Source organism: Homarus americanus, unplaced genomic scaffold (assembly GCF_018991925.1).
Source record: "Homarus americanus isolate GMGI-L3 unplaced genomic scaffold, GMGI_Hamer_2.0 scaffold1024, whole genome shotgun sequence".
Classification (NCBI taxonomy): domain Eukaryota; kingdom Metazoa; phylum Arthropoda; class Malacostraca; order Decapoda; family Nephropidae; genus Homarus; species Homarus americanus.
Genome location: NW_024715228.1, coordinates 8,366,153 through 8,389,996, shown reverse-complemented (window position 1 = coordinate 8,389,996; position 23,844 = coordinate 8,366,153). Strand labels below are relative to the sequence as shown.

Here is a 23,844-nt window from a genome sequence, read left to right as displayed (position 1 = left end):
AGTTATTTAGACTTGCATAACGGAGTTTCCGTGTCTTGAGTTGTTTAGAGAATTTATCGTTTCTTTTTGAGCTATTTAGGCGAGAGGAATTTTGTGTTAGAGTATTTGGGGGAGTTATTTTAAAGCCTTTTGGTTGTGTAGACTTGTTCAAGAATAAAGTCCAGTGTCTAAAGTATGGATTTAAAGTAGAAAAGTTTCTACAGTGATTCTCCGCCACAAATATTGCCAGAATATCCATGTGGCACAACACTGGGGCCGCATTCCCTGCAGCACGAGGCGGCCACCACAGTATACCGCGCCAGCCTCTTCCGTAATCTCAAGCATCGCACAATTCCAGGTTGTCTGGCCACACGCCAAGTCTGACATGGTCCCTGGAAATTTCAAAGAGCCACTTTACAAACTTGTGCGCGGTAGAGTAGTAATCCGCGTGGGTGAATAGAGTCCCAGAAGAAAAATGTGTATATACGACCATAGAGTTTATACCAAATTACCGTATTGTAGAGACTACTGTATATGACAAGAAGTTCGATGCGAAGCCGATACAGTTTTTCCGCCTTTGCCTCCCTGATCAGACGTGCAGTCAGCGGAACGTCGCGATGCTCGTCAGATGGGCTAGTGAACACTAAACTGCTCTCTAACAAATTGGGCCGCGAAAAGGCAGAGGTGGCAATAAACTGCTGGGAGGATAAGTGAGCGTGGCACCAGTCCAGATAAAACAAGGAGTTTAGCTAAAGGAGGCCTCCTCCTCCTACCCCCTTCCTTCCTACCCTCCTCTTCCCCTTCCTCCTCCTCTTTCCTCCTCCGTCCCTCTTTCACTTCCTCCACCTTTTCCTTTCTTCCCTCCTCCTCCCCCTCCTCCTTCCCTTCTTCTTCAGCCTCTTCCTCCAATCCCAGCAAACACGCACCCCACTACTCCCTACCTGCACTTCTACCACGCCCCAGCGACTCCAAGGAATGGCTGGTGCAGGAGGAGCGTATAGAGGGAAGGACCAGAAGGAAAGGTGGACCACGCTCGACCCTGCTGCTGGAAACGCACTAGCTTCCCTCCCGTATTTGCTGTTAAGGAAGTTGAGGCTAGCGAAAAGAGAGACGGGGGGAGACGAGAAGATGGGGAGATGAGAAGATGGGGGGAGATGAGAGGTATGAAGAAGAGTAAAGCAGAGGAAAGAATGACGGAGAGAAGGAAGATAACGAGAAGAAAGAATGAAGCTGAGAGGGAGAGAGAAAAGGGTTAGAGGAGAGAATAAGAGAGAGAGAGAGAGGAGAAAAGGATGAGAAGAGAGGTGTGAGAGGGGGAGGAGGAGGTGGGGAGATAAGTGTCAGCCGGTGCCCACAGGATACTAGCACTGATAATACTGTTACCTCCGATTCCTTCACTATGTCCTCCATAACCCCTTCCCAATATTTTTCTCTCTCATATTTGAAGTTATTGAATGACTCTTGAAATGTGTTAATGTTTTTATTTTTTAGGTCCTTGAAATTTTAGGCTTCTTCGTTGGTACTTGAAACTTTTTGAAGCGTCCTTGAAATTTTTTTTTATAAGCTTCGAGTGGTATTTAAAATCTAATATGAGTGGCACTTGAAATAGTAAGTTTAAATCGTCTTGAAATTCAGGTAAATTTCTGAACGGCAATTTAAATTTTAACACTGAAATTGAACAGAAATTAAATTTATATCCCACATTATTTGAGTGGCTTAAAAATAGTTGTACTCAAGTGACTCAGAACACCACTTGTGAAGTGTATTGTTGACTATGAATATTAGAACCGATTTGTCTGAACTGATGGGATTGGTGAGTGTTGGTAATGGGGGGAAGAGGTGGTAGTAGGGAGGAGGAGGAGGAGGAGGAGGAGGAGGAGGAGGAGGGGAGGAAGAGGTAGTGATGTAGGAGGAGAGGAGGAAGAGGAGGTGGTGTAGAAGTTCAGGAGGGATAGTGGTGGTGTGTGGAGGAGGGGGAAAGAGAAGGAAATTTAGGGAGAAAGAGGAGGAGGATAAATGCAAGAGGTGCAGGAAAGAAAGATGGGAGGAGGGGAGAAGAAGAAGAAGAAGAGAGAGGAGGAGGAGGGGAAGGAAGAGGAGACGGAAGGAGCAGGAGGAAGGAAGTGCATGAATATTAAGGAGGTTGGACTATAGTGCCAGGAGGATGAGAAGGAGGAGAAACGGAAAGGAGGAGGAGGGGGAGGAAGATAAATTATAAGTGACGTAGTATATCACAAACACATTTGATTGTAGAAAAAAATAACACGACTCATGACGCAAAATTTTCACAAAAACATTTATCAGTAATTCCAAAGCGATGATGATGATAAATTTGTTGTGAATAATATACGTGGATGTGTTGGTGCAGTCGCCATGGTGGGAAGCTCGGCGAATGGAGGAGGAGGGAGAAGAATTGGAGGAGAATTGGAGGAGGTGACGGAGGAGGAAGTATTGTTCGTGGTACGGGTGTGGCCATCTGGCAGCAGTACGGAAAAACACGATTTTAAGTCGAATGTGTAAAAAGAAATTAACACGAGGAGAGGAGAGGGAGAGGGAACAGGTGTGGGGGAGGGGGGGAGAGGGAACAGGTTGTGGTGGAGAGGGAGGGAGAGGAACAGGTTGTGGTGGAGAGGGAGGGAGAGGGAACAGGTTGGGTGGAGAGGAGGGAGAGGGAACAGGTTGTGGTGGGAGAGGGAGGGAGAGGGAACAGGTTGTGGTGGAGAGAGGAGGAGGGAACTGGTGTGGTGGGGAGAGGAGGGAGAGGAACAGGTTGTGGTGGAAAGGGAGGAGAAGGAACAGGTGTGGTGGAAAGGGAGAAAACAGCCGTAACACACATCACAATGGTCACTCTGTCACACCCCATACACAATGGTCACATCCCCGTAGTAAACCTGTACAGAACCTCAACTACCAACCTCCCTTAACCTCGCTGCTGTGAGGATGGGCCATCATCCACTTTAAGTCAGTGGTGATGCCAGCATCTGGAGCGGCGGCCAATCAATTTTGCATGAAGTCATTAGGGTCTGTCGTATTGGTCCCTCCCGCACCCCACCGATAACTCGACTCTTGGTGGTGATGTGTTTGTTTTGGGATGTCGTCGTGTGTGCCCTGTTGACAGACCTTGCAACAGAGGAGTCCTACAGGATATCTGGTCATATACTTAGGTGTGTGATACAGACAGGCAAACAGACGGACAGACAAAATACACAGAAAATTAACTGACTGGTTGACTGAATGATAGGGAGACAATGCTTGTTATAATAGCTCCTCGACATAGGTTGAGAGGTAAACTTTAGAACGCCGCCGCAGTTTCATCTTCAAAACTTAGAGTCGGGAAAGGGAGTGTATTGTTGACTCTCTACCTCATTTATTTACGTAATGCGGAGGCAGGAAGTTAGTAAGGAGTGTGTGTCTGTGTGTGTGTGGTGGTGTGTGTGTGTAAGCCAGTAACAACACTGTAAGCACTGGGGTGGAGTCTTCACCTAACTGCCATGAGTAGACTTCGACGATGACAACAAAAGTGGCACACACACACACACACACACACACACACACGTTGAGAGGGATTTATTGTACTGGTTTGTTATTCTTTTGTTTTTATTGTCTGTCTGTGTCTGGGAGTCGTATACGTCATATAGTCTGTGTCTGGGAGTCGTATACGTCATCTAGTCTGTGTCTGAGAGTCGTATACGTCATCTAGTCTGTGGTCTGGGAGTCGTATATCATCTAGTCTGTGTCTGGGAGTCGTACGTCATCTAGTCTGTATCCAGGGAGTCGTATACGTCATCTAGTCTGTGTCTGAGAGTCGTATACGTCATCTAGTCTGTGTCTGGGAGTCATACGTCATCTAGTCTGTGTCTGGGAGTCGTATACGTCATCTAGTCTGTGTCTGAGAGTCGTATACGTCATCTAGTCTGTGTCTGGGAGTCGTATACGTCATCTAGTCTGTGTCTGGAGTCGTATACGTCATCTAAGTCTGTGTCTGGGAGTCGTATACGTCATCTAGTCTGTGTCTGGGAGTCGTCGTGTCTCGTGTTGGTAAGTCAGTCAAGCTCTTATATGTTAAGTACCTATAGTCGAACTTATAAGGTCACTGACCTTGCTTTTAAAAACGTATATAGAACCTCCTCTTCCTCGCCTTACTTCCTCCCTCTCGCCCCTTCCTCCTACTCCTCCCTCCTCCCTCGCCCTCCTCCTCCTCCTCCAACACGTTAGAGGAACAACCTGAGCTTGTCTTCATCTTAGTGTGCTGATCTTCCGCCTTCAAGAGTCACGCGAAAAAGATAGCGAAGACGAATGTTACCAGACTCACACGGTGGTCTGTTTTGTACAAGGCCACTCGTGGTTAACTGTAGACCTGAAGATGGGATGAAGACTGGAGCTGTGTTTGTTTGAGGGTGGAGAGAGAGAGAGAGAGAATCCCTTTCATCTCTCTCTTCCCTCACTCTTCCTCCTCTTCTTCTTCCTCCTCCTTCTTCTTCTCCTCCTCCGTCTCCTCTTTCTTCCCCTTCCGTCTCCTCTTCTTCGCTCTTACCCCGTCCTCCTCTTCCCCACCTCACCTTTCATCAATCACTAAAAGTAAAGTCGAACATCAACACAAATGGAGAACGTGGCTTAAACGACACCCTCGAGCACAAGTAACAGAATATAAATTGATTAAATATTTTTCTTCGTCGTCGACCTCACCGTGTTGACTCGGCTAGGGTGTGTGTGTGTGTGAGATAATAAACGGTTTATTAATAGAGTAGCCGGTGGCTGAAAATATACAGACTTACATTTGATTTAGACATAATGATATGCATTGAATACATTTACAGGGCTGTACAGTACATAACCAGAGTTGTTTATTATTTTAACAATAGATGATGGTGCTGTTCTTATATCTATCGGCAGGCTTATATTGTATTTTGTTGTAGTGGCGGACTGCAGGAGTTGGTGGGGGGGGCTGCAGGTGGCAGGAGGTGCGATGATGAGGGTGGCAGTAGTCCTCTGCCAAACCTTTCCAGTGCTTGGTGGTGGAGGTCACTGAGGATGGCATTTGGTGGTGGAGAGCGGTATGTAGCCGGAGTATTCTGCGCCGAGCATGATTCTGCAGGCCCTTTTCTGTACCTTTCTAGCTGACGTTGTTGGGTGGAGTTGAGAGAAGATGACCAGGCTGGTGACGCATGTTAGTTTGGGAGAATAAAGGCGTTGTAGATGGTCCTCAGCTCTGCGTGGGTGTCCCAAGTGACCTAAGTCGTCGTAGCATGTAGAGACGATACTAGGCTGCTTGACTGTGTTATTTACATGGCCTTCCAGTCAAGTTTGTTGTCTATGGTTACACCCAGGAGTTTGGCAGACTGCACCAGCTGGAGAGGATGGGCACCACTGTGACTGCTGGGGCTTGCACCGAGTGGTGGCGTATTGATGCATGACTACGGTTTTGGTGTGGTTGATGGTGACCTTGTTCTCCGTGGTCCATGCCTGTAGCCTGTCCAGGTGCTTGTAGCGATGAGTAGTCTGGTGCGGTGTTGTCCACTGAAACCCCACAGTGCAGTCATCCACGTACTTCCACCTGTGAGGAGGTCCGATAGAGCGTCGTTGATCAGATGAGGAAGCACAGTGGTCCCATCTTGGTCCCTGGGGAACACCGCAGGTGAGGTGTTGGAATGTGGAGACCAAGCCCTGATACCTCACTGCCTGGCGACGTCCACTCAAGAAATCAGTGAGCCATGAGACCAGGTTGGTGGGCAACCCTAGTGCAATAGCCTTGTTAATAAGAGTGCAGTGATCAACAAGGTCAAAGGCCTTCCTGAAGTCCACAAGGGCAACGGCCAGTGATGTCTTACGTTTCTGCAAGTTTTGTGCAGAAAATCCAGAAAGCTCACCAAGCAGTGTGATGTAGAGGAGGTCCCCATATTGCCAAATTGCTGTGATCAATTGACTGATAGATACTGGCAAATGCCCACTCAAAAACAAAGTCTTCACAAAGTAGACTGGTATGGGGGTATGGCAACTGGCATGAGGTCGTTAGGGGACGGGGTGGTGACCTTGGGGATGGGGTGACAAATGGTTTTCCATTCATTAGGGCATTTGCTTTGTCTGGGGATGCATTAATAAATAGAACAGAGAGGGGTGGGAGTCTGACTGCAACCTTGTATATTTTGATTGGGAGGTCAATTGTGTCGTGGAGCGTTTGGATTTAAATTTCAGGAGTGTGTGTGTGTGTGTTACAATTTACCCAAATATGTGTAGCCTTTTCGACCAGGAAAGACGGCGGGTTCATATTTAAGACGTTTCAAAGTTTACAAAGCGATTTTCAAATGTAAACGGAGAGAGAGAGAGAGAGAGGAAGAGAGAGAGAGAGAGAGAGAGAGTTCGCCCTAGTTGAATGATAGTTTTAAATTCTCAATGAGACCGACGCTAAAAACGAGCGTCGTTCTTCCGCCAATTTCTGAGGAGAGTATTTTGTCTCGTGTTTTTCAGTCAACGGAAAATTCCAAACCGATTTTACCTTTTATGAGAGGCAAATGTTTCTGGGGAGACGGAAGACCGAGGTGGGGGCTCCATCATCACCCCAGGCGCCCTCATCACCCCGGGCGCCCTCATCACCCCGGCGCCCTCATCACCCCGTCCTCACCACCCCAGGCGCCTCATCACCCAGGCGCCCCATCACCCAGGCGCCCTCATCACCCCAGGCGCCCCATCACCCCAGGCGCCTCATCACCCCAGGCGCCCCCATCACCCCAGCGCCCTCACACCCCAGGCGCCCTCATCACCCCAGGCGCCTATCACCCCAGGCGCCTCATCACCCCAGGCGCCCTATCACCCCAGGCGCCCCTCATCACCCCGGGCGCCCTCATCACCCCAGGCGCCTCATCACCCCAGGCGCCCTCATCACCCCAGGCGCCCTCATCACCCCAGGCGTCCTCATCACCCCGGGCGCCCTCATCACCCCAGGCGTCCTCATCACCCCAGGCGCCCTCATCACCCCAGGCGTCCCCACACCCCAGGCGCCCTCATCACCCCAGGCGCCCCTCATCACCCCCAGGCGTCCTCATCACCCCAGGCGCCCCCATCACCCAGGCGCCCCCACACCCCGGGCGTCCTCATCACCCCAGGCGCCCTCATCACCCCAGGCGTCCCTCATCACCCCAGGCGCCCTCATCACCCCAGGCGTCCCCATCACCCCAGGCGCCCCATCACCCCAGGCGCCCTCATCACCCCAGGCGTCCCCATCACCCCTGGGCGCCCTCATCACCCCAGGCGTCCTCATCACCCCACGTCCCTCATCACCCAGGCGCCCCTCATCACCCCAGGCGTCCTCATCACCCCAGGCGTCCCTCATCACCCCAGGCGCCCTCATCACCCCAGGCGTCCCTCATCACCCCCAGGCGCCCTCATCACCCCAGGCGCCCTCATCACCCCAGGCGCCCCATCACCCAGGCGTCCTCATCACCCCAGGCGCCCCACCCCCAGGCGCCTCATCACCCAGGCGTCCTCATCACCCCAGGCGCCCTCATCACCCCAGGCCCCATCAACCCAGGTCCTCATCACCCCAGGCGCCCCCATCACCCCAGGCGCCCACATCCCCAGGCGCCCCTCATCACCCCAGGCGCCCCATCACCCCAGGCGCCCTCATCACCCCAGGCGTCCTCATCACCCAGGCGCCCTCATCACCCCAGGCGCCCTTCACACCCCAGGCGCCCTCATCACCCCCGGGCGTCCCCATCACCCCAGGCGTCCTCATCACCCCAGGCGCCCTCATCACCCCAGGCGCCCTCATCACCCCAGGCGCCCTCATCACCCAAGGCGTCCTCATCACCCCAGGCGCCCCCATCACCCCGGGCGTCCTCATCACCCCAGGCGTCCTCATCACCCCAGGCGCCCTCATCACCCTAGGCGCCCCTCACAGGCGTCCCATCACCAGGCGTCCTCATCACCCCAGGCGCCCCTCATCACCCCGGGCGTCCCCCATCACCCCAGGCGTCCGCATCACCCCAGGCGCCCTCATCACCCCCGGGCGCCCCTCATCACCCCGCGCCCTCATCACCCCAGGCGTCCCCATCACCCCAGGCGTCCCTCATCACCCCAGGCGTCCTCACTGAATCCCAGGCGCCCTCATCACCCCAGGCGCCCTCATCACCCCAGGCGCCCTCATCACCCCGGGCGTCCCTCATCACCCCAGGCGTCCTCATCACCCCAGGCGTCCTCATCACCCCAGGCGTCCTCATCAACCCCATGCCTCATCACCCCAGGCGTCCTCATCACCCCAGGCGCCCTCATCACCCAGGCAAGGCCCCTCATCACCCCAGGCGCCTCCCCACCCCAGGGCGCCCCCACACCCCAGGCGCCCCCATCACCCCCAGGCGCCCTCATCACCCCAGTCCCACCACCCCAGGCGCCCTCATCACCCCGGGCGCCCTCATCACCCGGGCGCCCCCATCCCCGGGCGTCCCCATCACCCCAGGCGTCCTCATCACCCCAGGCGCCCTCATCACCCCAGGCGCCCCCATCACCCCGGGCGCCCCATCACCCCAGGCGCCCTCATCACCCCAGGCGTCCCCATCACCCAGGCGTCCCCATCACCCCAGGCGTCCCTCATCACCCCCAGGCGTCCTCATCACCAAGCGCCCTCATCACCCCCCCGGGCGTCCTCATCACCCCCAGGCGCCTCATCACCCCAGGCGCCCTCATCACCCCAGGGCGTCCTCATCACCCCAGGCGCCCTCATCACCCCAGGCTCCCCATCCCCAGGCGTCCCCATCACCCCAGGCGTCCTCCACCCCATGTCCATCACCCCAGGCGCCCTCATCACCCCAGGCGCCCTCATCACCCCAGGCGCCCTCATCACCCCAGGCGCCCTCATCACCCCCAGGTGTCCCCATCACCCCAGGCGCCTCACCCCGGGCGTCCTCATCACCTCCCCAGGTGTCCCCATCACCAGGTGTCGCCACTCACCTATGCGTCACCATCACCCCAGGTGCCGCCCGCCCATCACCCCAGGTGTCACCATCGCTCCAGGTGTCACCATCACCCCAGGTGTCACCATCACCCAGGTGTCACCATCACCCCAGGTGTCACCATCACCCCATGTGTCACCATCACCCAGGTGTCACCATCACCCCAGGTGTCACCATCACCCCAGGTCACCATCACCCCAGGTGTCACCACAGGTGTCACCATCGCTCCAGGTGCTGCCACCATCCCCAGGTGTCACCATCACCCCCAGGTGTCACCATCTCGGCGTCACCATCACCCCAGGTGTCACCATCGCCCCAGGTGTCACCATCGCCCCAGGTGTCACCATCGCCCCAGGTGTCACCATCGCCCCAGGTGTCACCATCGCCCCAGGTGTCACCATCGCCCCAGGTGTCACCATCACCCCAGGTGTCACCATCGCCCCAGGTGTCATCATCACCCAGGTGTCATCATCACCCCAGGTGTCATCATCACCCCAGGTGTCATCATCACCCCGGGTGTCATCATCACCCCAGGTGTCACCATCGCCCCAGGTGTCACCATCGCCCCAGGTGTCACCATCGCCCCAGGTGTCACCATCGCCCCAGGTGTCATCATCACCCCAGGTGTCATCATCACCCCAGGTGTCATCATCACCCCAGGTGTCATCATCACCCCAGGTGTCATCACCATCACCCCAGGTGTCACCATCGCCCCAGGTGCCCATCGCCCCAGGTGTCACCATCGCCCCAGTGTCACCATCGCCCCAGGTGTCACCATCGCCCCAGGTGTCACCATCGCCCCAGGTGTCACCATCGCCCCAGGTGTCATCATCACCCCAGGTGTCACCATCGCCCCAGGTGTCACCATCACCCCAGGTGTCACCATCGCCCCAGGTGTCACCATCGCCCCAGGTGTCACCATCGCCCCAGGTGTCACCATCGCCCCAGGTGTCACCATCGCCCCAGGTGTCACCATCGCCCCAGGTATCATCATCACCCCAGGTGTCATCATCACCCCAGGTGTCATCATCACCCCAGGTGTCATCATCACCGGTGTCACCATCGCCCCAGGTGTCACCATCACCCCAGGTGTCACCATCGCCCCAGGTGTCACCATCACCCCAGGTGTCACCATCGCCCCAGGTGTCACCATCGCCCCAGGTGTCACCATCGCCCCAGGTGTCAACACATCGCCCCAGGTGTCACCATCGCCCCAGGTGTCATCATCACCCCCGGTGTCACCATCGCCCCAGGTGTCACCATCGCCCCAGGTGTCACCATCGCCCCAGGTGTCACCATCGCCCCAGGTGTCACCATCGCCCCAGTGTCACCATCGCCCCAGGTGTCATCATCACCCCAGGTGTCACCATCGCCCCAGGTGTCACCATCGCCCCAGGTGTCACCACGCCCCAGGTGTCACCATCACCCCAGGTGTCACCATCGCCCGGTGTCATCATCACCCCAGGTGTCCCATCGCCCCAGGTGTCACCATCACCCCAGGTGTCACCATCGCCCCAGGTGTCACCATCGCCCCAGGTGTCACCCATCGCCCCAGGTGTCACCATCGCCCCAGGTGTCACCATCGCCCCAGGTGTCACCATCGCCCCAGGTGTCACCATCGCCCCAGGTGTCATCATCACCCCAGGTGTCACCATCGCCCCAGGTGTCACCATCACCCCAGGTGTCACCATCGCCCCAGGTGCCCACGCCCCAGGTGTCACCATCGCCCCAGGTGTCACCATCGCCCCAGGTGTCACCATCGCCCCAGGTGTCACCATCGCCCCAGGTGTCACCATCGCCCCAGGTGTCATCATCACCCCAGGTGTCATCATCACCCCAGGTGTCATCATCACCCCGTGTCACTCATCACCCCGGTGTCACCATCGCCCCAGGTGTCATCATCACCCCGGGTGTCACCATCGCCCCAGGTGTCACCATCGCCCCAGGTGTCATCAATCACCCCGGTGTCACCATCGCCCCAGGTGTCATCATCACCCCGGGTGTCACCATCCCAGGTGTCATCATCACCCCGGGTGTCACCATCGCCCCAGGTGTCACCATCGCCCCAGGTGTCATCATCACCCCGGGGTCACCATCGCCCCAGGTGTCACCATCACCCCGGGTGTCACCATCGCCCCAGGTGTCACCATCGCCCCAGGTGTCACCATCACCCCGGTGTCACCATCGCCCCAGGTGTCACCATCGCCCCAGGTGTCATCATCACCCCAGGTGTCACCATCGCCCCAGGTGTCATCATCACCCCGGGTGTCACCATCGCCCCAGTGTCACCATATCGCCCCAGGTGTCATCATCACCCCGGTGTCACCATCGCCCCAGGTGTCATCATCACCCCGGGTGTCACCATCGCCCCAGGTGTCATCATCACCCCGGGTGTCACCATCGCCCCAGGTGTCACCATCGCCCCAGGTGTCATCATCACCCCGGGTGTCACCATCCCCAGGGTGTCATCATCACCGGTGTCACCATCGCCCCAGGTGTCATCATCACCCCAGGTGTCATCATCACTCAGCCGTCGAAATACAGAGTGTTTTACTGCCTGAATAAGACAGACTCACTACCTGTATATTTCCCTGAGTGTGACCAGACCTGACCTGACCTCCTGACTGGTGTACGTATGAGCCATCCTCAGTGAACGATCCCGGCTGTTAGTGTTACACTTCTCTTTACCACACACACACACACACACACACACACACACACACACACACTTTCAAAACTTTATAATATTCACACCTATTCCATTTCAGTACTTACTTAAATTTAGTTATCGATGAATAAATTTGATTCAGCTCTTCCATATCAGTGAATCGTCCATGTAGCGTACTCAAGATAACTTGGAAATTATTGCAAATAAAACCTGTTCCATTAACTTTGTGACATTTGATTCGACATTATTTTTAGCAAAGTTTGTAATTGGATCATAGTTAATGGACACAAGCGATAAGTTTGGCCTTATCAACGTCTGGCGGAAGTTTTGGTCTTATCGAACGTCTGGCGAAGAGGTACATCATCGAGCTCTTAAGAAGATTGTGTGACTGGAGGTAAAAATTATACCTCTCGTATTTTCGAACTCTTGTGGGAAAATATATTGATTGAAATTTGTACGAGATAATGGTAGTTGTGGTGATGGTGGTGGTTAGTGGTGATATTGGTTGGTAGTGGTGATGGTGGTACTGATAGTGGTGATATTGGTTGGTAGTGGTGATGGGTGATAGTTGTGGTGGTGGTAGTGATAGTGGTGATGGTAGTTGTGGTGGTGGTAGTGATAGTGGTGATGGTAGTTGTGGTGGTGGTATTGATAGTGGTGGTGATAGTTGTGGTGGTGGTATTGATAGTGGTGGTGATAGTTGTGGTGGTGGTATTGATAGTGGTGGTGATAGTTGTGGTGGTGGTATTGATAGATGTTAGTTGTGGTTGGTATTGATAGTGGTGATAGTTGTGGTGGTGGTGGTACTGATAGTGGTGGTAGTTGTGGTAGTGGTGGTTATCAAGAAGTATGGGGAGAGAAAGATTGTGTCAATGATGTAATTGAGGAGATGGGGAGGAAGAGAAGAGTGAAGAGAGGGAAGTGAGATAGCAGAGGAAGAAAGAAGTAGGAGAGAGGGGAGATAAGTTCGAAGGGAGGAAGAGGAGGAGGAGGAGGAGGAGGAGGAGGAGGAGGAGGAGGAGGAGGAGAATAGAAAAGATGATGATGATGATGATAAGAAAGTCACCGTAACAGCCAGATTGTTTCCCAACACCAACTTCTGACGACTTCCTCCAACTTGCTGCTCTCTTTCTCTGGAGGGTTAAGTGACGTTGGTTAGATTAGCAATACGGTGTTAAATCGTCAGGTAAAATAAGCTTAAGTGTCTAATCCCCAGGTAATCCTATTTAACTTGGATGTCTTTGGGAGTTGAGAACCTTGAGTGGCTGCTGGCCTCGACGATTTGGTGTGAGACAATATGACACAATGGACGAAGGATTTTGACAACCCTACCGAGACAACAGGAGGCGCAGTGTTCATTTTAAAATTCATCGATCCCCTAAGTCAATATATTTGTTGGTGTGTGTGTGTGTGTGTGTGTGTGTGTGTGTGTGTGTGTGTACGTCCTGGGTTGTTAGGTGTTTGTTATGATTCGCCGAGCCTCTTGTAACCTTTAGGACGCTGGAGGGTAGGACGGGGGTGCTGTGAATATCCTCAACAATCTGTATCCCAGTCAATCCTAGGCATCCTTCCCATTCCTCTTAATCCTATCTTCTCTGTCCATTATCATCTTAATCCTTCCTATCATAGTTTATGACGCTAATCCTCCTCCTCCTTCCTCCATCACCATTTATTTTTCCATCCCACAGTTAACGTCTCCACACCTCCCACTACAACCTCCCTCCCACAGTTAACGTCTCACTCCTCCCACTACCACCTCCATCCCACAGTTAACGTCTACTCCTCCCACTACACCCTCCCTCCCACAGTTAACGTCTCCACTCCTCCCACTACCACCTCCCTCCCACAGGTAACGCCTCCACACCTCCCACTACCACCCTCCATCCCACAGTTAACTTCTCCACACCTCCCACTACCACCCTCCATCCCACAGTTAACGTCTTCACTCCCACTACCACCTCCTCCCACAGTTAACGTCTCCACACCTCCCACTACCACGCTCCCTCCCACAGTTAACGTTCTACCTCCACTACCACCCTCCCTCCCACAGTTAACGTCTCCACTTCCCACTATCCCTCCCACAGTTAACGCCTCCACACCTCCCACTACCACCCTCCCTCCCACAGTTAACGTCTCCACACCTCCCAGTACCACCCTCCCTCCCACAGTTAACGTCTCCACTCCTCCCACTACCACCCTCCCTCCCACAGTTAACGTCTCCACTCTCCCTCCCTCCCTCCCACAGTCAACGTGTCCACACCTCCCACTAACACCCTCCCTCCCACTCTTGAACCCGCCAGCTACCTTCTTTTAAGGCCCCATTAAGACAAAGTGTGAAGTGATATCCATCTGGTGTACTGTAGGAGTTATATATATATATATATATATATATATATATATATATATATATATATATATATATATATATATATATATATATATATATATATATATATATATATATATATATATATATATATATATATATATATATATATATATATATATATATATATATATATATATATATCTTTCCTGTGAGAGGTAAGGTGTTGTGCCTATATACATTAACATCATTTCACGTAAACTAAAAGACTTGTAAAACAGAAACAACAAAAAATCTAGGAGTGAAAATTTTCCAGTGGATGTTCATTTCTTTTATTTTTCCCACCATGGCCAAAGGGACTTGACACCTGAGATTGTTGCAAATCCTGTGAGAAAAATATTTTGTTGGATGAGACGAGATTTTTCACCAAGAGGAAAGGCGTGTGAAAGCTGGCAGTCTTAGGCGTAGGAAAAGTTGGTTGTGGTTCACTTTCCTCGGAGACTTTTCTATCGATACTCAAGAAGACGGATCGTGATGGATTATATTGATCTTCTGTTGCCATCAGGTGGAGGACAGCATGATGTGGAGGACGACATCAGGTGGAGGACGACATCAGGTGGAGGGCAGCATCAGGTAGAGGACGACATCAGGTGGAGGACGACATCAGGTGGAGGACGACATCAGGTGGAGGACGACATCAGGTGGAGGACGGCATCAGGTGGAGGACAGCATCAGGTGGAGGACGACATCAGGTGGAGGACGACATCAGGTGGAGGACGACATCAGGTGGAGGACGGCATCAGGTGGAGGACAGCATCAGGTGGAGGACGACATCAGGTGGAGGACGACATCAGGTGGAGGACAGCATGATGTGGAGGACGACATCAGGTGGAGGGCAGCATCAGGTAGAGGACGACATCAGGTGGAGGACGACATCAGGTGGAGGACGACATCAGGTGGAGGGCAGCAGCAGGTGGAGGACAGCATCAGGTGGAGGACAGCATCATGTGGAGGACGACATCAGGTGGAGGACGACATCAGGTGAAGGGCAGCATCAGGTGGAGGACGACATCTGGTGGAGGACGACATCAGGTGGAGGACGACATCAGGTGGAGGACGACTTACTACGTTACTCCTCATCTCCACTTAAATTCGACTTCAATATTTTACTTGAATGCTTTAAAGCGGTGATTTTAGGATTGAGATAAGCTAAAACTTGAATCACAGTCCGAAAGCTAAAACTCGAGGCACAGTCCGTAAGTTAAAACTTGAATCACAGTCTGTAAGCTAAAACTCGAGGCGCAGTCCATAAGCTAAAACTCGAGGTACAGTCCGTAAACTAAAACTCGAGGCACAGTTCATAAGCTAAAACTCGAGGCACAGTCCGTAAGCTAAAATTCGAGGCACAGTCCGTAAGCTAAAACTCGAGGTACAGTCCATAAGCTAAAACTCGTGGCACAGTCCGTAAGCTAAAACTAGAGGTACAGTCCTTAAGCTAAAACTCGTGGCACAGTCCGTAAGCTAAAACTCGAGGTACAGTCCTTAAGCTAAAACTCGAGGTACAGTCCTTAAGCTAAAACTCGTGGCACAGTCCGTAAGCTAAAACTCCAGGTACAGTCCTTAAGCTAAAACTCGTGGCACAGTCCAGAAGAGTTAATAAATAAAATGACCTTAGACAAATTGGACTGATTTTGAGAGAGTTGTCTTAATGGTTGGTCTCTTTTTCCACTCTACCACCACCACTACCACCACCACCACTACCACCACCACCACCACTACCACCAACACCACCACTACCACCACCACTAGTACCACCAACACCACCACTACTACCAACACCACCACCACCCTGCCACCACCACCACTACCACCCACCACCACCACCACCTACCTGCTACTACCACCACCACCACTACTACATTATCACCACTACCACCACCACCACTGTACCACCTACCACCACCACCACCACCACCATTACCACTACCACCATCATCACCACTGCCCTACCACCATCACCACCACCACCACTATTACCACCACCACCACCACCACTACCACTACCACTACCACCACCACCACACCACCCACCACCACCACCACCTATTACCACCACCAACACCACCACCCACCACCACTACCATTATCACCACTACCACCTACATTTCACCATTACCACCACTACCTACCACCACCACCACCACTATTACCCACACCTACCATCATCGCCACCACGCCCACTACTACCATCACCACCACCACCACTATTACCACCACCACCACCACCACTACCACTACCACTACCACCACCACCATTACCACTGTTACCATAACCACTACCAACATCACTAGTATCACCACCATTAATAGCAACACCACACCCATCATCACCACCACCAACACCACCACTACTACCACCACCATTACCACCACCACCACCACCACTACTACCACCAACACCACTACTACCAACACCACCACTACTACCAACAAGTCACAAGTCATAAAATAAATTATTACTGAACCGCCTCCAGGATTAAGAACATTATCACTTTAAACTTTATATAAAAAACATTATTTTTTATATAAAGTTCTTAAAAAAAAGTGTCTGCAGTTCCTGTTAATATCATGTTGTTGTGAATGTATTATTTTGTATTATTTTAAATTGATAACTATGGCCTTAGAATGATGTTAATGACCTTAGATTAACAAATATACCCTTAGACTAATAAATATACCCTTAGATTAACAAATATACCCTTAGATTAACAAATAAACCCTTAGATTAACAACTACACCCTCATTAATTCAGCATAACCAGATTTCAGTGACGTCATGGCTTGTTTTGATTGATGCATTGTGGGTCGCTGGAAGAGGAGGACCTGACTGAGGTTGTTTGTATATCTCCTGCAGGTGATGTAAGATGCTGGAGGGAGTAGCGCGGGGGGCGGTGGGCGTGGAAACCCTCTGCCTGGTGGCGATCTTGACGCTATTCTGTTGCTGCTGTTTCTCTCCAGTCCACGCCGGCGAGTAAGTAAACCTTTCATTCACTCTGTAATAATAATAAGAATAATAGTAATAATAATAATAGTAATAATAGTAGTAGAAGTAATAATAGTAATAGAGTAGTAACAATAACAGTAATACGTGTTCATATACAAGAATTCAGTTCGTACACCATTTAGATAATCGGATTACAATTTTTATTCATAACAGTGGTATGGGAGGTTGTAAGTCATTCTCACAGGTCAAACAAGTAGTGCAGTATAAGTAGATAAGGCAGGATATAGTACAGTACATAGGCATTACATTACATACGGTAGATTCCACATTACATAGGTACGATAACAAACTATTGGTACTCGCTCCAAAAAAAAAGTTTCTTTACGGAGGGGTCCGATGAATTTCAAAATGAACACTACGCCTCCTGTTGTCTCTGTGGGGTTGTTAAAATCCTTCGTCCGTTGTCTCATATTGTCTCACACAAAATCGTAAAGATAGTTTTTGGAGTGAGTGATACAGCAGTACAAGGATACAATGCATACTCATGATTACATAGGCGAAAGTAAGGCATCGTTCACATGTGGAGGAATGGTTGATGGGGGCTTGTAAAAGTCCATTGCTACTTTTGGTGTAAATATGAAGTAAAAAAATAGATTAATAACAAGAATTATAACAATATAAAATTACTGATAATAATAAAAACGTTGATAATGATTTTAATAGTTATAATGAAAACGACTGATAGTGATTGAGACAATAATGATAATGATGATAGTGATAATATAATAATAATGGCGATGATATTACTGTAATGAAAATAGAAATAATAAAGAAAATAATAATACTGACAGTAACAGTGTTAATAATAATAATAATAATAATAATAATAATAATAATAATAATAATAATAATAATAAAAATAAGCAATCTCAACACTCATACTGATAATAATGGCAGTAATGATGATAATAATTATAATATAAAAATAATAATAATAATTGTATACACTGCCGATGGCCTATGGATTTTTAACCCATACGTAAAACATTATGAAGATAAACCAGTGGCCGTGTTCCCTCATTATATTAATTCGCGCCACTATAAAGGTACGTCTTTATACACATGCCCTTTGGATCCTTGGTAATGGCGCGCATTTTTTCCCGCTGGAGCTTTGATATGTATTGTTTTAATTACTTATATTTTTATTACTCTACCAATTAACCCTTTTTAGTGTTATTTTAATTATTATTATTATTTTTTATTGCTGTACCAATTAAGCTTTTGTGGAGGGGGGGGCAAGGCATGACTTAGTATTTCAACAGGTATGATGTGGTGGTAGTGTGTGTTGAGCTTTAGTTAAGCTGTGTATTGCCCTGGAGTCTTAGTTAAGCTGTGTTTGGCCTTCATTGAGTCCTAGATAAGCTGACACACTGAGGATATGATTATAGGGATGGAATAATAACGATGATGATAGTAAGAATGACGATAACAATAATAATAATAATAATAGGGATGAATATAGTAAGATTTATGATATTAGTAACGCTATTGTAATAATAATTGAGAATGTTAATAATAATGTTTATAAAGATAGTTATAATTACTTTGATAATTATAATCACAAGGATAGCAATTATAACCATAATAGTAATTGTGTGTGTGTGAGTGTGGGCGTGTGTGGGGCGTGTGTGGGCGTGTATGTGTGGGGTGGAAGGGGGCACGCGACTAAGACACACAAACACAACAATTTACATATATCTCATGAGGGGTTCGTTTACATAATGTCTTGTGGGTGTGGGAGAGACGATCGTATTACCCTCCTCACTTATTAGCCTCGGGGAACACCTGGGTCCTCGAGGATGGATTGTACACCGGAGCTCCAGGGTGTTGCAGAGTCTTTAGTACCAGCTGGGAGGCGTTGGGGGTGTCGGTGGTGTTGTGGGTGTTGGTGTTGGGTGTTGTGGGTGTTGGTGTAGGGTGTTGTTGGTGTTGGTGTTGCGTGTTGTTGGTGTTGGTGTTGGGTGTTGTGGGTGTTGTGGGTGTTGGTGTAGGTGCTGTGGATGTTGGTGTAGGGTGTTGTAGGTGTTGGTGTAGGGTGTTGTGGGTGTTGGTGTTGGGTGTTGTGGGTGTTGGTGTAGGGTGTTGTTGGTGTTGTGGGTGTTGTGGGTGTTGGTGTAGGGTGTTGTGGGTGTTGGTGTAGGGTGTTGTGGGTGTTGGGTGTTGTGGGTGTTGGGTGTTGTGGGTGTTGGGTGTTGTGGGTGTTGGTGTAGGGTGTTGTGGGTGTTGGGTGTTGTAGGGTGTTGGGTGTTGTGGGTGTTGGGTGTTGTGGGTGTTAGTGTTGGGTGTTGGTGTAGAGGGTGTTGTGGGTGTTGGTGTTGGGTGCTGTGGTGTTGGTGTTGGGTGTTGTGGGTGTTGGTGTTGGGTGTTGTGGGTGTTGGTGTTGGGTGCTGTGGGTGTTGGTGTTGGGTGTTGTGGGTGTTGGTGTTGGGTGTTGTGGGTGTTGGTGTTGGGTGTTGTTGGTGTTGGGTGTTGTGGGTGTTGGTGTTGGGTGTTGTGGGTGTTGGTGTTGGGTGTTGTAGGTGTTGGTGTTGGGTGTTGTTGGTGTTGGTGTTGGGTGTTGTAGGTGTTGGTGTTGGGTGTTGTTGGTGTTGGTGTTGGGTGTTGTGGTGTGTTGGGTGTTGTGGTGGTGTTGGGTGTTGTGGGTGTTGGTGTTGGGTGTTGTGGGTGTTGGTGTTGGGTGTTGTGGGTGTTGGTGTTGGGTGTTGTTTGGTGTTGGGTGTTGTGGGTGTTGGTGGTGTTGTGGGTGTTGGTGTTGGGTGTTGTGGGTGGTGGTGTTGGGTGTTGTGGGTGTTGGTGTTGGGTGTTGGTGGTTGGGTGTTGTGGGTGTTGTGTTAGGTGTTGTGGGTGTTGGGTGTTGTGGGTGTTGGTGTTGGGTGTGTGTGTAGGTGTTGGTGTTGGGTGCTGTGGGTGTTGGTGTTGGGTGCTGTGGGTGTTGGTGTTGGGTGTTGTGGGTGTTGTTGGGTGTTGTGGGTGTTGGTGTTGGGTGTTGTGGGTGTGGGTGTTGTGGGTGTTGGTGTTGGTGTTGTTGGTGTAGGTGTTGTGGGTGTTGGTGTTGGGTGTTGTGGGTGTTGGTGTTGGGTGCTGTGGGTGTTGGTGTTGGGTGTTGTGGGTGTTGGTGTTGGGTGCTGTGGGTGTTGGTGTTGGGTGTTGTGGGTGTTGGTGTTGGGTGTTGGTGTAGGGTGTTGTGGGTGTTGGTGTTGTTGGGTGTTGTGGTGGTGTTGGTGTTGTGGGTGTTGGTGTTGGTGTTGTGGGTGTTGGTGTTGGGTGTTGTGGGTGTTGGTGTTTGGGTGTTGTGGAGTGTTGGTGTTGGTGGTATGGGTGTTGGTGTTGTAGGTGTTGTGTGTTGTTGGTGTGGGTGTTGTAGGTGTTGGGTGTTGTGAGGTGTTGGGTGTTGCAGGTGTTGGTGTTTGGTGTTGTGGGTGTTGGGTGTTGTAGGTGTAGTGTTGGGTGTTGTTGGTGTAGGGTGTTGTGGGTGTTGGTGTTGGGTGTTGTGGGTGTTGGTGTTGGGTGTTGTGGGTGTTGGGTGTGGGTGTTGTGGGTGTTGGTGTTGGGTGTTGTTGGGTGTTGGGTGTTGTGGGTGTTGGTGTTGGGTGTTGTGGGTGTTGGTATTGGGTGTTGTGGGTGTTGGTGTTGGAGTGTTGTGGGTGTTGGTGTTGGGTGTTGTGGTGTTGGTGTTGGGTGTTGTGGGTGGTTTGGGTGTTGTGGGTGTTGGGTGTTGTGGTGGTGTTGGGTGTTGTGGGTGTGGTGTTGGGTGTTGTGGGTGTGTTAGGGTGTTGGTGTTGGGTGTTGTGGGTGTTGGGTGTTGTGGTGTTGGTGTTGGGTGTTGTGGGTGTTGGTGTTGGGTGTTGTGGGTGTTGGTGTTGGGTGTTGTGGGTGTTGGTGTGTTGGGTGTTGTGGGTGTTGGGTGTTGTGGGTGTTGGTGTAGGGTGTTGTGGGTGTTGGGGTGTTGTGGGTGTTGGTGTTGGGTGTTGTGGGTGTTGGTGTTGATTTGTGGGTGTTGGTGTGTTGGGTGTTGTGGGTGTTGGTGTTGGGTGTTGTGGGTGTTGGTGTGTTGGGTGTTGTAGGTGTTGGTGTTGGGTGTTGTGGGTGTTGGTGTTGGGTGTTGTGGGTGTTGGTGTTGGGTGTTGTGGGTGTTGGTGTTGGGTGTTGTGGTGTTGGTGTTGGGTGTTGTGGGTGTTGGTGTTTGGGTGTTGTGGGTGTTGGGTGTTGTTGGTGTTGGTGTTGGGTGTTGTGGGTGTTGTGTTGGGTGTTGTGGGTGTTGGTGTAGGGTGTTGTGGGTGTTGGTGTAGGGTGTTGTGGGGTTGGTGTTGGGTGTTGTGGGTGTTGGTGTTGGAGTGTTGTGGGTTTGTGTTGGGTGTTGTAGGCATTGGTGTTGGGTGTTGTGGGTGTTGGGTGTTGTAGTGTTGGTGTGGTGTTGTGGTAGTGGGTGTTGGGTGTTGTGATGGTGTAAGTGTTGTGGGTGTTGGTGTTGGGTGTTGTGGGTGTTGGTGGTGTTGTGGGTGTTGGTGTTGGGTGTTGTGGGTGTTGGTGTTGGGTGTTGTGGGTGTTGGTGTTGGGTGTTGTGGGTGGTGTTGGGTGTTGTGGGTGTTGGGTGTTGTTGGTGTTGGTGTTGGGTGTTGTAGTGTGGTGTTGGGTGTTGTGGGTGGTGTTGGGTGTTGTGGGTGGTGTTGGGTGTTGTGGGTGTTGGTGTTGAGTGTTGTTGGTATGGGTGTGTTGGGGTGTTGTGGGTGTTGGTGTTGGGTGTTGTAGGTGTTGGTGTTGGGTGTTGTGGGTGTTGGTGTTGGGTGTTGTGGGTGTTGGTGTTGGGTGTTGTAGGGTGTGTTGGGTGTTGTAGATTGTTGGTGTTGGGTGTTGTGGGTGTTGGTGTTGGGTGTTGTTGGTGTTGGGTGTTGTGGGTGTTGGTGTTGGGTGTTGTGGGTGTTGGTGTTGGGTGTTGTGGGTGTTGTGGTGTTGGGTGTTGGGTGTTGGTGTTGGGTGTGGGTGTTGGTGTTGGGTGTTGTGGGTGTTGGTGTTGTTGGGTGTGGGTGTTGGTGTTGGGTGTTGTTGGGGTGTTGGGTGTTGTAGGTGTTGGTGTTGGGTGTTGTTGGTGTTGGGTGTTGTAGGTGTGGTGTTGGGTGTTGTGGGTGTTGGTGTTGGGTGTTGTGGGTGTTGGTGTTTGGTGTTGGGTGTTGTGGGTGTTGGTGTTGGGTGTTGTGGTGTTGGTGTTGGGTGTTGTTGGCGTAGGGTGTTGTGGGTGTTAGTGTAGGGTGTTGTGGGTGTTGGTGTTGGTGTAGGGTGTTGTGGGTGTTGGTGTAGGGTGTTGTGGGTGTTGGTGTTGGGTGTTGTGGGTGTTGGTGTTGGGTGTTGTAGGTGTTGGTGTTGGGTGTTGTTGGTGTTGGGTGTTGTGGTGTTGGTAGGTGTTGTGGTGGGTGTTGGGTGGTGTTGGTGTTGGGTGTTGGTGTCAGTGTTGTGTTGGTGTTGTGGGTGTTGGTGTTGGGTGTTGTGGTGTTGGTGTAGGGTGTGTTGGTGTTGGGTGTTGTGGTGTTGGTGTAGGGTGTTGTTGGTGTTGGGTGTTGTGGGTGTTGGTGTTGGGTGTTGTGGGTGTTGGTGTAGGGTGTTGTTGGTGTTGGGTGTTGTGGGTGTTGGTGTTGGGTGTTGGTGTTGGGTGTTGTGGGTGTTGGTGTAGGGTGTTGTTGGTGTTGGGTGTTGTGGGTGTTGGTGTTGGGTGTTGGTGTTGGGTGTTGTGGGTGTTGGTGTAGGGTGTTGTTGGTGTTGGGTGTGGGTGTTGGTGTTGGGTTGGTGTTGGGTGTTGGGTGTTGGTGTAGGGTGTTGTTGTTGGTGTTGTAGGTGTTGGTGTTGGGTGTTGTAGGTGTTGGTGTAGGGTGTTGTTGGTGTAGGGTGTTGTTGGTGTTGGGGTGTTGTGGGTGTTGGTGTAGGGGTGTTGTTGGTGTTGGGTGTTGTGGTGTTGGTGTTGGGTGTTGTGGGTGTTGGTGTTGGGTGTTGTGGGTGGTGGTGTTGTGGGTGTTGGTGTTGGGTGTTGGTGTTGGGTGTTGTGGGTGTAGTGTAGGGTGTTGTTGGTGTTGGGTGTTGTGGGTGGTGTTGGGTGTTGTGGGTGTTGGTGTTGGGTGTTGTAGGTGTTAGTGTTGGGTGTTGTGGGTGTTGGTGTAGGGTGTTGGTGTTGGGTGTTGTGGGTGTTAGTGTAGGGTGTTGTGGGTGTTGGTGTAGGGTGTTGGTGTTGGGTGTTGTGGGTGTTAGTGTAGGGTGTTGTGGGTGTTGGTGTAGGGTGTTGGTGTTGGGTGTTGTGGGTGTAGTGTAGGGTGTTGGTGTTGGGTGTTGTGGGTGTTAGTGTAGGGTGTTGTGGGTGTTGGTGTAGGGTGTTGGTGTTGGGTGTTGTGGGTGTTAGTGTAGAGGTGTTGGTGTTGGGTGTTGTGGGTGTGTGTAGGGTGTTGGTGTAGGGTGTTGTTGGTGTTGGGTGTTGTGGGTGTTGGTGTAGGGTGTTGGTGTTGGGTGTTGTGGGTGTTAGTGTAGGGTGTTGGTGTTGGGTGTTGTGGGTGTTAGTGTAGGGTGTTGGTGTAGGGTGTTGTGGGTGTTGGGGTGTAGGGTGTTGGTGTTGGGTGTTGTGGGTGGTAGTGTAGGGTGTTGGTGTTGGGTGTTGTGGGTGTTGGTGTTGGGTGTTGTGGGTGTTGGTGTAGGGTGGTGTTGGGTGTTGTGGGTGTTAGTGTGGGGTGTTGGTGGGGTGTTGTGGGTGTTGGTGTTGGGTGTTGTGGGTGTTGGTGTAGGGTGTTGGTGTTGGGTGTTGTGGGTGTTAGTGTAGGGTGTTGGTGTTGGGTGTTGTGGGTGTTGGTGTAGGGTGTTGGTGGGGTTGTGGGTGTTAGTGTAGGGTGTTG

At 51.2% G+C, this 23,844-nt stretch overlaps 1 protein-coding gene across 1 annotated transcript; it reads left to right on the top strand.

Moving 5' to 3' along the window:
* Nucleotides 1-5,010: 5,010 nt before the first annotated feature.
* On the top strand, nucleotides 5,011-11,482 carry LOC121856984 (protein FAM186A-like). The gene is made up of 6 exons (XM_042352785.1): nucleotides 5,011-5,033; nucleotides 7,010-8,053; nucleotides 8,465-9,366; nucleotides 9,456-10,228; nucleotides 10,440-10,725; nucleotides 11,115-11,482. Exons 1-6 carry the CDS (start codon nucleotides 5,011-5,013, stop codon nucleotides 11,480-11,482), a joined length of 3,396 nt encoding a protein of 1,131 aa, XP_042208719.1.
* The last annotated feature ends 12,362 nt before the right edge of the window (nucleotides 11,483-23,844 follow it).

Bases quoted from the DNA above. Each gene is read 5' to 3' on its own strand.
- LOC121856984 (XM_042352785.1), top strand. From the start codon at position 5,011: ATGGCATTTGGTGGTGGAGAGCG. The intron at 9,367-9,455 runs GTGTCATCATCA...TCATCACCCCAG, and splicing joins AGGTGTCACCATCGCCCCAG to GTGTCACCATCGCCCCAGGT. The intron at 10,229-10,439 runs GTGTCACCATCG...CCATCGCCCCAG, and splicing joins AGGTGTCACCATCGCCCCAG to GTGTCACCATCGCCCCAGGT.